The 14,107-nt window shown below is 44.5% G+C and overlaps 1 protein-coding gene across 8 annotated transcripts in view; it reads left to right on the top strand.

The window, feature by feature from the left end:
- Positions 1-14,107, top strand: part of LOC109883481 (ankyrin repeat and sterile alpha motif domain-containing protein 1B) — a 222,995-nt gene that overhangs the window by 124,522 nt on the left and 84,366 nt on the right. For 5 of the 8 annotated variants that reach the window (XM_031831464.1, XM_031831463.1, XM_031831465.1 and 2 more), the window contains exons 11-14: positions 1,456-2,111; positions 2,438-2,557; positions 6,412-6,490; positions 7,963-8,069. In XM_031831464.1, the coding sequence (XP_031687324.1) occupies positions 1,456-2,111; positions 2,438-2,557; positions 6,412-6,490; positions 7,963-8,069 (962 nt within the window). Of the gene's footprint in view, positions 1-1,455; positions 2,112-2,437; positions 2,558-6,411; positions 6,491-7,419; positions 8,070-14,107 lie in introns of those variants that run through there. The other 3 variants (XM_031831468.1, XM_031831470.1, XM_031831469.1) reach the window with 3 other exon arrangements.

Raw genomic sequence — 14,107 nt, 5'->3', positions numbered from 1 at the left:
CATTCACTAGGTCCCCCCGTGTGGTTCTGGGATTTTTGCTCACCGTTCTTGTGATCATTTTGACCCCACGGGGTGAGATCTTGTGTGGAGCCCCAGATCGAGGGAGATTATCAGTGGTCTTGTATGTCTTCCATTTCCTAATAATTGCTTTCACAGTTGATTTCTTCAAACCAAGCTGCTTACCTATTGCAGATTCAGTCTTCCCAGCCTGGTGCAGGTCTACAATTTTGTTTCTGGTGTCCTTTGACAGCTCTTTGGTCTTGGCCATAGTGGATTTGGAGTGTGACTGTTTGAGGTTGTGGACAAGTGTCTTTTATACTGATAACAAGTTCAAACACGTGCCATTAATACAGGTAACGAGTGGAGGACAGAGGAGCCTCTTAAAGAAGAAGTTACAGGTCTGTGAGAGCCAGCCAATCTTGCTTGTTTGTAGGTGACCAAATACTTATTTTCCACCATAATTTGCAAATAAATTCATTAAAAATCCTACAATGTGATTTTCTGTTTTTTTTTCCCCTCATTTTGTCTGTCATAGTTGAAGTGTACCTTTGATGAAAATTACAGGCCTCTCTCATCTTTTTAAGTGGGAGAACTTGCACAATTGGTGGTTGACTAAATACTTTTTTGCCCCACTGTATATCGTATGGATATGTTATGGTATGTGTATCGTATGGATGTGGTATGGTTATGGTATGGTATGGGTATGGTATGGTATGGGTATGGTATGGTTATGGTGTGGATATGGTTATGGTATGGTTATGGTATGTGTATCGTATGGATATGGTATGGTTATGGTGTGGTATGGTTATGGTATGGTTATGGTATGGTTATGGTATGGTATGGGTATGGTATGGTATGGGTATGGTTATGGTGTGGATATGGTTATGGTATGGTTATGGTATGGTTATGGTATGTGTATCCTATGGAAATGGTATGGTTATGGTGTGGTATGGCTATGGTATGGTTATGGTATGTGTATCGTATGGATATGGTATGGTTATGGTGTGGTATGGTTATGGTGTGGTATGGTTATGGTATGGTTATGGTATGTGTATCGTATGGATATGGTATGGTTATGGTGTGGTATGGTTATGGTATGGTATGGGTATGGTATGGTATGGGTATGGTATGGTTATGGTGTGGATATGGTTATGGTATGGTTATGGTATGTGTATCCTATGGAAATGGTATGGTTATGGTGTGGTATGGTTATGGTGTGGTATGTGTATCGTATGGATATGGTATGGTATGGTATGGTTATGGTGTGGTATGGTTATGATATGGTTATGGAGCACCTTTTACTGTCTCCATGTTAGCACAAGAGAGAGAGAGAGGGAGATCTCATAAGATTGGTTACTGTGTGCAACCAATCTGTGGGTCTGTGTATGTATGTTGGACCTGGAATGTGTGTGTGGTGCACTCCAACATTAACTTGTGTGTGTTTTCTCTCCTCAGACGACGGGCCGTACCAGCAGAACCCTCCCCCCGCCTCTTCCAATACACTCCTACTACCAGACGACCGACGACAGAGCCTCGTCCCTGTAGAGTTCGCCGGCCTCCTCCACGGCTCCTCGCCAGCCTGCGAGACGCCCGACACACCCTACCACCTCTACACCTCCAACACCAATCCCAAAGCCCGAAAACACACCCCCTCGGACCCCCACACCAGCCCGGTAACCACCCTCGGCAACCTCACTTCGGTAACCCAGCCCTTTGAATTAGGAATTGGACTTCCACCGCCCCTCATTATCCCTCACACAGGAAACGAGGCGTTGGCTCTGAAGACCCCCAAAGACCCCCTCAAAGACGACAGACCCCCCAAACCTCAAGTAGTCTATCGCACCATTTTCCACACCCGGGTTAACCAGAACCCCCAGAGCGCCTCGCCCTCCTCCTCCTCGCCGTATGGTTGGAAAGGGGAGGCGGTGGTGGTGAGGGGGTGTGTGTCGGGAGCTGGTGGACCCAGGGAGGGGGCACCGGGGTCTGGGTACGAGGACAGGGCCTTTACCCTAGGCAGGATGAGATCCATACCTCGCAGTGTGCTGGACCTAAAGCTCTCCAAGTCACTGTCCAAGTCTGACTCCAACCTGGTGGCTGTGTCGCCCATACAGGTCTGTTGTTGTGTTTATATCCCCTTTTAATGGAGAAACAATGCTGTTTTTTTTACCATTCCCTCTTTATCTTGTGTGAAATGTCAGGTGTAATATTAATTGCGGTTAAAAGTACTGCCCCAGGATTATTACACTGAGAGGGTGGGTCTTGGTAAATGTAACCGTTTGTTTGGTTACCATTGGGGGAAATGACTGTTACAGAACCTCACCTTAGAATTTGCTTCAAGCCACAGACAGTTGTCCAACTTGATAAACGATATTGATTCAATTGATGGATCCATTGTTAAACGTAGATTAATGGACAGTGTGTTGACGGTCTCTTTCAGGAGGAGTACCACTGGGGGTCGGGGGCCAGGGGCCAGGGGCCGAGAGGAAGCCCAGGGGACACCGCCAGTCCTGGGGGCCAGCTAGAGAGAACACCCTCCTTCACTGCTGAATGGGAGGAGGTGAGAGAAGCACGTGCTGTGGCTGCTGTTCAGTCAGATAGAAATGTCATGTCTAGAACTTAAACAAAGCAGAAATGACGTGGTCTATTAAGACGTGGTCAATTATCTGTGAGTCTGTTCTACACAATTAGTTTCTGGTCCAAGAGAAAAATGACAGGAATGTCCAGGTTCCTTTACTTTCTCTTCTATAAAGTAAAAAAAGAAAAGGTGAGAGGAAATTAAGAAAAGAGAGGAGATTGAATAAGAAAAAAGGTATGAAAAATGCATACCGCGATGGAGAGATAGAAAGCATTTCTGTGTGTGTGGGTGGGGGTGATGTACCTCTGACATACTTTTAAGCATGATTGTGATCCACGTGTTTATTTCCATTGGTGAGAAATATTATATACACTGACTCAGCCAAATGATCTTCTGGTCACTATTCACACTAGACACACACACACCACCACTAATGCTTTTCTTGGGTGTGTTTGGAGAGGTGACCGATGTCAAGATATGCAGGAAAAGGAGTCCAGCTTCATACCCAGGAACACACCCAGGAACACACACACGTTAAGCCACCTCTTCCATACACATATGATCAGCCTATACAATTCATTAGAAAGATATCAACTTCACTAATTGCCACTTTACAGTCCAAACATCATCATTAGTGTAGAGCCTTGTTCTAGACTGGATTCTGCACTCCTGAACATAGCAACAAAACACTTAAGCTGATTGGGCTAATATACTGGGTGTGTTTGACATGTGTGATCTAATTGATGTGTATGATCAAATGGCTTTTTCACATGCTGTATAGTAGGGTTGTGATGACCCCAGTTTATCAGATGCTGTATAGTAGGTCTGTGATGATCCCAGTTTATCAGATGCTTTATAGTAGGGTTGTGATGATCCCAGTTTATCAGATGCTGTATAGTAGGGTTGTGATGATCCCAGTTTATCAGATGCTGTATAGTAGGGTTGTGATGATCCCAGTTTATCAGATGCTTTATAGTAGGGTTGTGATGATCCCAGTTTATCAGATGCTGTATAGTAGGGTTGTGATGATCCCAGTTTATCAGATGCTGTATAGTAGGGTTGTGATGATCCCAGTTTATCAGATGCTGTATAGTAGGTCTGTGATGATCCCAGTTTTTCGTTCATTAGAGATGGTTTGCAATACAATGCAAACGCCATACAATTCTATAGAGGCTGAATGATGATGATAAATTACCTACAGATTCTTCTATTAATCTGCAGCAATTATACAGAGAAGGGTCTATAGATATTTAATTACCTGCTTCGGGAAAACAGAATGGGAGCGCTGGGAAAAGGAAGGAAATCTACACTTTATCTAGAAAACTATGTGGACACCTATTCAAATGAGTAGATGTGTCTATTTCAGCCACACCTGACAGATCTATAAAATTGAGCGCACAGCCACGCAATCTCCATAGACAAACATTGGCAGTAGAATGGCCTTACTGAAGCGCTCAGTGACTTTCAACGTGGCACCATCATAGGATGCCACCTTTCCAACAAGTCAGTTTGTCAAATTTATGCTCTGCTAGAGCTGCCCCGGCCAACTGTGAGGGGTGTTATAGTCAAGTGGAAACGTCTAGGAACAACAACGGCTGAGCCACCAAGTGGTGGGACACACAAGCTCACAGAACAGGACCGCTGGAGTGTGAAGTGCGTAAAACTTCAATTCCTCGGCTGCACTCACCACTGAGTTTCAAACTGACTCTGGAAGCAACGTCAGCACAATAACTGTTTGGCAGTTAAGCAGCCACACACAAGCTCACTGCCATTGGACTCTGGAGCAGTGGAAATGCGTTCTCTAGAGTGATGAATCACGCTTCACCATCAGGCATTCCAACGGACAAATCTGGGTTTGGCGGATTCCAGGAGAACGCTATCTACCGATTGCACAGTGCCAACTGTAAAGTTTGGTGGAGGAGGAATAATGGCCTGGGGCTGTTTTTCATGGTTTGGGCTCCTTAGTTCCAGTGAAAGGAAATCTTAATGCTACAGCATACAATGGCATTCTAGATGATTATGTGCTTCCAACTTTGTGGCAACAGGTGTGGAAGAACTTGACTGGCCTGCACAGAGCCATGACCTCAACCCCTTCAAACAACTTTGGGATGAATTGGGTCTCTGACTGCGAGCCAGTCCTATTCACCCAACATCAGTGCCCGACCTCACAAATGCTCTTGTGGCTGAATGGAAGCAAGTCCCCATAGCAATGTTCCAACATCTAGTGGAAAGTTTTACCAGAAGAGTGAAGGCTGTTATAGCAGCAAAGGGGGGACCAACTCCATATTAATGCCCATGATTTTGGAATGAGATGTTCGACTAGCAGGTGTCCACTTACTTTTGGTCATGTATTTGTTATATTTTGAGAAGAAATGCAAGAGACAGTTCTGCTATAGCAAGAGGATGTCCACAAGGGAAGGCTCACTAAGGAACTGTATGTGCTTATATGGATAGTGCTCTTAAACAGGCAATCTGCTGTTGATACATCTATTTTTGGACTTATAAATCAATTATATCTACCCATTGATTCTTGAAGAATATAACTTCTAAATGCCTCATGAGCTTAGTTCAACTGTCATACCCCATCAGAACCCAGAATATAAGCTTGTTTTACTCCAGTGTTTGTAAACAAATTAAATATGACTCTCTGAGGTCATTAAGGATCCCATGGCACTTATCGTAAGAGTAGGGGTGTTAACCCCGGTGTCCTGGCTCAATTCCCAATCTGGCCCTCAAACCATCATGGTCACCTAATAATCCCCAGTTTACAATTGGCTCATTCATCCCCCTCCTCTCCCCTGTTACTATTCCCCAGGTCGTTGCTGCAAATGAGAATGTGTTCTCAGTCAATTTACCTGGTAAAATAACGGATCAATAAATCAAATGTAACAAGTACGATATAGCCTCAAAACATGGTTAAAACTATCATTTTGATATCTGTTCAGTCCATAGCTCTGTGTATGAATTGAAGTGGCTGTAGTTCTCCAGTTCTTACAGAACCAGTGGTGGGAAGAGCGCTTTCTAATTGTTTCAGCTGCAGATTTCTCCTTTAAATTACAAAATGACTGTTTTCCTGACCCTGAAAATGATGCAATGCTGTAAATAAGTGTAGGCTACATGGGATCCATTCGCTCTTAGATATGTTGCTAACTTTAGGAAGTAGTGATCTATTACTTTTGTACTCAAACCCAATGTGGGAATCCCAATTTTCCCATTCCAGAGATTACTTTAAAATGAGGAATTGTGTAATTTGGGGGAGCTCTCTGATCTTAGATCAGTGAGTCGGCAATCATGTGGTAGCCCCCATAGGCAGTCATTGAGCCTGTCAGATGTATGGCGCTGCGCTGAACAGTTGAGTGCTTAACAGCAGGTCTAGGGTCAGATTCCTGCTGTGGAATCCTCCTGTAGACGAGTTTAAAGGCAGACAGAGGCTTCTGAAGCCGTAACCTAGATGGTTACTCTTTTTCTCTCTTTCTCTCTCTTTCATGCTTTCCCATCCATCTTATCCCCTCCGTTCTCTCCCCTTCTTCATACTTCCTCCAAATCTCCCCTTTCCTCCTTCAGCCTCCTCTGTCCTCCTCGCCTGTCAACTCAATAAAATTCAAAGGTGATTGATTGTCATTCATTAGAATTTATAACGACCATGTCACCAATTTACATATAGGCAGCTAGAGATACAGCATGAACATTTTCTAAATTGCAACTCTCTCTTCTCTCCTCTCTCTCGCTCTCCTCTCCCTTCTTTCTCTCCTCTCTTCTCTTCTCTTCTCTCCTCTCTCTCTCTCTCTCTCTCTCTCTCTCTCTCTCTCCTCACTTCTCTCCTTCTCTCCATTCAGATTGATAAGATAATGAGCTCCATTGGGGCTGGCATCAGCACTGGCACGGGCTCAGAAGGGATCAAGGAGAATAATGCAGGTAAACAGATAGTCAGACACCTCACCTCACTGAAATCACCAGCTTCCATACCTCCTTTCTCCTCTATCTCATTATCTCCCTTCTCATCTCTCCCTCTTTCCTCCTCAGTTCTGTCTCATCCCCACTTGTCCTTCTGTCACTCCCCCTCTCACCTCTTTCTCCTCCTTCTCTTCCCCTCTATCTTCACCCTTATATCTCCATCCATCTGCTTCCTCTCTCTCTCTCTCTCTCTCTCTCTCTCTCTCTCTCTCTCTCTCTCTCTCTCTCTCTATTTCCCCTGATCTCTATCCTCCCGCCTCTCCTCTCCTGTGCATGTGAAGCATTCCCTTACCATGGTAACCACTTTGAGAAATGCGTTTTGCGCTATGTGCTCAACCTGCTGTCTCCCACCAACGCACATGCACCCGCACCCACATTGTGTGTGTTGGGGCAGCTCAGCTCTCAGACAAAGAGGCTCATCTGATGGCTATTGCTATCTGTGCAAGGCACTGAGATAGAGGGAGGGGGACAGAGCGAGTGAGAGAAGAGAAAGAGGAGGGGAGAGAGAGATATCGACAGAGAGAGAGAAGGGAAAGGGAGCGATAGAGGGAGAACCAAGAAAAGAGCGAGAGAGAGAGAGAAAGAAGGGAGAGCAGAGAGATTGAGGGAGAGAGAAACCGGAGTAGGGAGGGAGGATAGAAAGAGGAGGGAGAATGGGAGAGGAAGGCAGAGTGGAGAGAGAGAGCGGGGGAGAGCAGAGAGAGAGAGAGAAGGCTGCAGAAAGCATCCAGTTGAGTGTGGGAGTACTTGATAAAGAGAATTCTACCAAGCAGGCAGCCCTCCCTATCTCCTTCTTTCTCTCTCTCTCTCTCTCTCTCTCTCGCTCTCTCTCTCTCGCTCGCTCTCTCTCTCTCTCTCTCTCTCTCTCTCTCTCTCTCCTGCTGACACGTACACACACGCGTACACATACACAAGCGAGGCGAACAGGCAGGCAGGAGCAACAGCTGAGAGCGTGAAAGGAAAGCAGCAGCAAGACACACGCATCTATCGGATCTATCTTACCACCTCCAGCCTCTGCACCCTCTCTCTCATGGATCTTACCCCCAGGACGGCACCTCTTCTCTGGATCTAACCCTAGCCCTCCCCCTCTTTTCCCAATTCCTGGATCTACCTCCAACCACCCTAAACTTATCCCCCTACCCCCCTTGTGCCCTAGCATGCTTCGCCCCTCCATCCACACCCCTAAGCCATGCTCATAACCCTCAGCCAAGCCTAACCCCAACCCCCATCCTCCAACCCCCCCATCCATCCTACCATCCTCCCCCTCTCTTGCCTCTCTCCTCCATACTCTTCCTCTACCATGGCGGGCTCGTTCGACAGCCACATTGCCCGCAACATGATGTGGCAGTGCCAGCTCTCCCAGCCCGATTGCCGGTGTTACCGGGTGGATGGCTACTCCCTCCTGAAGCGTCTGCCCCTTCACCCCCTCATAGGTCCCCGGTGCCCCATGCAGTCTGTGGGCCAATGGCTGGACAGCATTGGACTGGTCCAATACGAGAACCACCTACTGGCCAACGGCTTTGACAACGTGCAGTTTATGGTGAGTGGAGAGGGGGAGGAGAGAGGGGAAGTGGGGGAGAAAGGAAGTTGTCTAGATTTTGTTACTTTTTGTTGGGTTTGTGTCGTTTTCTTGGTTTTCTGGTGGGTTTTGTGTCTTCTATAATTTATCTTTCTCAATCTCTCTTTCTCTCCTTCACTTCTACCCTCTCTCTTTCCTTCTTCACTCACATTATCCTTGTCTATTCTCTCATCTGCTCTTGTTTTCTCCTCTCCTTTCCAACCTCACTCTCTCTCTGCTCCCTTTCACTCTTTATTTCTGTCTCTTTCTCTCTCCTCTCTCTCTCTCTCTCTCTCTCTCTCTCTGTTTACTGCTCTCTTTCTCTTCCTCTCCTCCTATCCTTCCTGTTTCTCCATCCCTGTACTTATTCCATTCAATACACCCCGAGTCCCACAAGACAGTGGCACAACACACAGATTACTTACAAAACACACACGCAATAAACGTAATCCAACACACACACACAACTCGGTGAACTATCAGAGTCTTCCTCTCTTTCATCCTCCCATCACTCCTTTTTTCTGCTCTTTCATCTCTGGTAGCGTGGAGAGAGAGACTACATGTGTATCATTTAGTATGCATGAACTTCCTCCGTGACATTTCACTGTGTGTTTGTGCATTGATCTCTCTGTGACAGGTCACACATGTTTTAGCTTGGCCTGTACTTGGACATGTGCATGATTTAAAACTCATCATACGTGACAGGGAGCTTGTGGTATTGGTTCAAGACGTGTGTGTGTGTGTGTGTGTGTGTGTGTGTGTGTGTGTGTGTGTGTGTGTGTGTGTGTGTGTGTGTGCGTGTGTCAAATCACATTTTATTTGTCGCATGCTTCGCGAACACTTGCTTGCGTGCGTGTGTGTGTGTGTGTGTGTGTGTGTGTGTGCTCTGTTTCTGAAGATCATAAAACAGTGTGCAGCACCAACAGAGGGAGAGAGTATACAGATCTAGAGAGAGTGAGACCAAGGTAAAGAAATAAATAAAATATTGAGGGAGGGAGATGCATTCCTATTCCCTATTTTACAGCTTTATCACATAAACATTTGAATAATGATACAAAAAGACTGTGCAACCCTGCGTGTGTGTGTCTGTGTACATGTCTGTTACAGCCCCTGTCTAATCTTTATTTATGTATTATACAAGAGCGGATGTCCAATCGACATTCCAGCTAGCAGCCACCATGACTGTATCTCCATGCAGAATGAGTTTCATTGCACACTAAGGCTAAAGTACATTCTCTTAATAATCCAGTTGCATTGGCTAGCAGTCTGAGTGCACTCTAACAATAGATGTATAACATGTTGAGCTGCAATTGGATTTTTAGTTTGCTCAACATTTGGGCATATTCTCAAGTTGAAATGTATGTTCACTCATCCATTCGTTGTGGACATTCAATTCAACTTGAGAATGTATTCTACCTTATTTGCATATTTCCCTGTGTGCCTCTAAGTTAATCTCTCTATGACAATACATTACATACAGTAAATCATAAGACCTTTCTTTGAGGGCCTAGTTACACCCTAACTCCGTGGTCTGAAACTCCTGGTTTACAGGCCACAGCAAGTCTGCAAGTCACATATTGCTGGCTTGCAAAATTATGTGTACAGTAGTTCCTATTGGAATATCCAACAAATGGAACTTTTAATCACCCACAACCTACGTTCAGAATCAGGGCCCCAGACTGCAACAGTTTAGTCACATTGGCTGTGCGAGTAAAAAATATGTATTAGTCGTATTGGTGCTTGCTGCTCATTCTACATGGTCATCTTACTCCAAACGTCCTATTTTTTTAGGAGGCTAAAATCATGATTTGGTCAAACAGTAATGTTCATTATCTTGATGATTCCTGTAATGACAGTTTTTGCCCTGCCCCTGTGCCTGTTTCGCTGGGGTCTGCTGCTGTGATGAGACACTAACTCCCCCCCCCCCCCCCCCCCCGCGCACCGGGAGTTAAAGAAAAGAGTTCTGGTTGTAGGCTATAACATTTCACAATCCAGTTGCGGGAGAAACACCGCTTTGGGAGCAACTAATGTTGTCGCTGTTGAAAATAGAGAGAGGGTTCTCAGCTTTCTGTAGGTATACTTTTTATTTCTCAATATTGTGCTCTATAGAACTATTTTACAACCAATACATTTGATATGGCATTGAGATACAGATAGTGGGAAATACACAGTGGGTAGTAGGCTACAACAACATTGTATTTTTAGGACATTGCATTTACTGTTAGATTAGTACATGGCTACAGTACAAGCAGTGGGTATTATGTTTAGAGTTAGCGATCTAGCTATGGTGTTTCCTCTTACTCAGGTGGTGAATTAGCCCCAAATAAATTAGCCTATGATATTAGCAAACATAAATATTTAGTCAAATAAAATCTTATTGGTCACATGCGCTGAATACAACAGGTGTAGACTTTACAGTGAAAAGCTTACTTACAAGCCCGTTGCCAACAATGCAGAGTTAAAAAGTAAGAAAAATACAAAAATAAATATTAACAAAAAATGTATCTCTATTGAACAAAACACAAATCTGGAGCCCTATTTTAACAGTAAAATTTAACAATAGCCAAATTGTCAACCCAAAATTCATGAAAATCACTGAATAAGGTTGCACATCAAACTATCTTGACTCATGCGTTCCTGCATGGATACGTTAGATAAAACCACTTAGTTATTGAATACCGTCTCTGCCGTCTATTACACCTCTTACAAAAGCATTGTGAATGACTTTGTAAGTGGTTAATAACTGTTTCTATTGTGTGACACTACAATTTTTTGGGTTGCGACCAAAAATGGTCTGATGCTTCCAAACGAAAAAGTTAGTGGTACCAGTACCACCAGGGGAAAATGTTATGGTACCAGTACCACCAGGGGAAAATGTTATGGTACCAGTACCACCAGGGGAAAATGTTATGGTACCAGTACCACCAGGGGAAAATGTTATGGTACCAGTACCACCAGGGGAAAATGTTATGGTACCAGTACCACCAGGGGAAAATGTTATGGTACCAGTACCACCAGGGGAAATGTTATGGTACCAGTACCACCAGGGGAAAATGTTAGTGGTACCAGTACCACCAGGGGAAAATGTTAGTGGTACCAGTACCACCAGGGGAAAATGTTATGGTACCAGTACCACCAGGGGAAAATGTTATGGTACCAGTACCACCAGGGGAAAATGTTATGGTACCAGTACCACCAGGGGAAAATGTTATGGTACCAGTACCACCAGAGGAAAATGTTATGGTACCAGTACCACCAGGGGAAAATGTTATGGTACCAGTACCACCAGGGGAAAATGTTATGGTACCAGTACCACCAGAGGAAAATGTTATGGTACCAGTACCACCAGGGGAAAATGTTATGGTACCAGTACCACCAGGGGAAAATGTTAGTGGTACCAGTACCACCAGGGGAAAATGTTATGGTACCAGTACCACCAGGGGAAAATGTTAGTGGTACCAGTACCACCAGGGGAAAATGTTATGGTACCAGTACCACCAGGGGAAAATGTTATGGTACCAGTACCACCAGGGGAAAATGTTATGGGTACCAGTACCACCAGGGGAAGTTGTTAGAGGCATGTCGATTTGTTGCTAAAAGTTGCTAAATGACGTTGTGATGTCATTCTGTGATGACGTCGTTACGTAATAACGCAAAACTGCGTCATTACGTAGAATACACAATAACGTTAGTCAAATTGACTGTCCATCCCGGCGAAAAATATGATTTGGCGTTTGTTAGTTTAGATTTGTTTTGTTTATTATCATATTTTTTATATTTGTAAAAGTAATATAAACACAACACATTGAATTATTGAACAATTACATTTGATGTATTTTCTTTTTAACTAGCAAACCTACACATTCTGAACAATTATAGTCTTAAGCAGTGTATTGGTAGTTAGTTAACATGCTACCTAAATGATCAACAATTATAGGTACAAGATAATAACAAAGTATATATGCTATCTTATTGAACAAGCAACTTAACCCAAATAATGGTGTATGTGCTAGGCCTCTCTCTCCAGCTCTCTCCATGTTGTTGTGCTGCTTGGCTGGCTAGCTGCCCAATGGTTTCCTCCAGATATTGCCACTGTTCTCACTGACACTGCAGTGCACACTGCCACCATCAGTTGTGTGTCTCCGCCAGTTCCAGAAAGTCCACTCCTTGCTTACGTACTGTAAATATGATGAATCATAGATTGGCAAGGAAATCCTCTTCATCTTCACTGTCCAACTGCATTGTCACAGAGCTGGAACCAGCAGAAGAGGATGGAGTGGCCTTAAAGCTGTATGGTACCAGTACCACCAGAGGAAAATGCTGCTGTGGTGGCAAACTGCTGCAGAACTTCACTTGGTAGTTTATGCTGGTAACAGGTATCACCAGCCAGCTTCAGTCCATACCGCACCCAGAGTATGGAGTTGAGAGTGTGCAGTGACATTCTATTTCTTAACTTTGACTTGACCACACTCATTTGACTGAACAGCCGTTCAACCTCCGCATTTGAGTGTGGCAAGGAGAGGGCAGCGAGTGCAGCTTTGCACAGTTCTTCAAATGGATTTGACCCGGAAGGGTCCGTGTAGTTTTCGACTGTATTTTCAGTTGAGTCCCACCTAAACAGATGGATGTTTCTCCATTGGGAATCAATGTTATCAATTGTTTGAGGCTGGTACCCCAGTAGCTCAGCTACTTTAGTCATTTCACTGGTGCCTTTGCATTTCCTTAACACTGAACAAGGCCATGTGTCACAAGGCGTCTAGGTTGTCTGGGAGCCTTGCTTGCAGCTCCTTGCTTAAAGCAACAATGTAGTTGATGCCCTGTCTCCGAATGACCTTTTCGTCCTCTGGTGCAAGACTGAGTTGGTACACCGTGCTCTCTAAAAGGTACCCAAGGTATGGTGATGGACTGAGATGTCCATCAATGGCGTCCTTCAGGACATCCATTTTTGTCATAGGGTTGACTAATCTGCTGCAAATTGATGTTAAGAGCTGAGCTGTACCAGATTGTCTTAATGCTTGACAGGATCTGTTTGCTCTCCCACAAATGACCTCACTGCAACTTGTACATTGTGATCTGCAGGGGTTTCAGGCCACAAATAATGGTGGCATACACTGCTTTGTACGCCTCACGCCGTTTTGGGGAAATCGAAAACCAGTTGTCGGTTTCCCTGAATAAGTAAACACTCCTAGGGATGGTTTCTTTGGATGCTGCACTGACAGCCAATTGTAAAGAATGGCACACACAGCTGATTAGTACCAAATTGGGCAATGCACATTCTTCCTTTAAACTCTTGTGCACCCCGTTGAGCACCCCAGTCATCACGGACACATTATCAGTGCCGATACCCTGCAGATTCTCTTTTTTAAGGTTACACTTCTCAAGAAACTCAACTACCGCCTTTACTATTGATCTGGCATCGTCCCCCTCCAATTCAACCAGCCTAAGAAATGTGGACACAACAGTTATTTTTTTTAGCACTGAAATACTGAATCACCACACCGAGGTATTTCGAAACACTGACATCAGTGGACTCATCCAAAAGGAGACTGAAGTTCTTATCCCCCACATCTGATGTTACCCTTTTGAGAAAATAAGGAGCCAGTACTTTTCTAATCATTTCATTGCACTTGGTGCGGTCCATTTGGAAGTTTGTTTCTGCCACGGATTCTGAAAAGGCAGCTTTTACAAGCCTTACCTAAATGGTTGCATGCTAGCAGGGAACAATGCTCCGCAGTGGCCGTTGCCTGAGTAGCTTCTGCCCTTTTGCAGTTATCCACTTTCTTTTATATTATTATATTCTTTGCTGTAGCACAATGTTTTTTGATGTCATACATTTTTGCAAGCATATCTGATCAGCAGTACGCACAGTATGCCCGTCAATCATCCCCAATTACTGGCTTCAGACACCCTTTAAATTCAGGTACAGACTCCCACTCTTTTCTGTACTTCTGGCTGTACAATTTTGATTGAGACATGTTGATTGATGTTGTAAGTTCTGTGACCAACTATCTTCACTTCCC

This window comes from Oncorhynchus kisutch, linkage group LG9, assembly GCF_002021735.2.
Source record: "Oncorhynchus kisutch isolate 150728-3 linkage group LG9, Okis_V2, whole genome shotgun sequence".
In the NCBI taxonomy this organism is placed as follows: Eukaryota; Metazoa; Chordata; class Actinopteri; order Salmoniformes; family Salmonidae; genus Oncorhynchus; species Oncorhynchus kisutch.
Note: the sequence above shows the minus strand (reverse complement) of the source record. Positions and strands in the feature narration are given on the sequence as shown.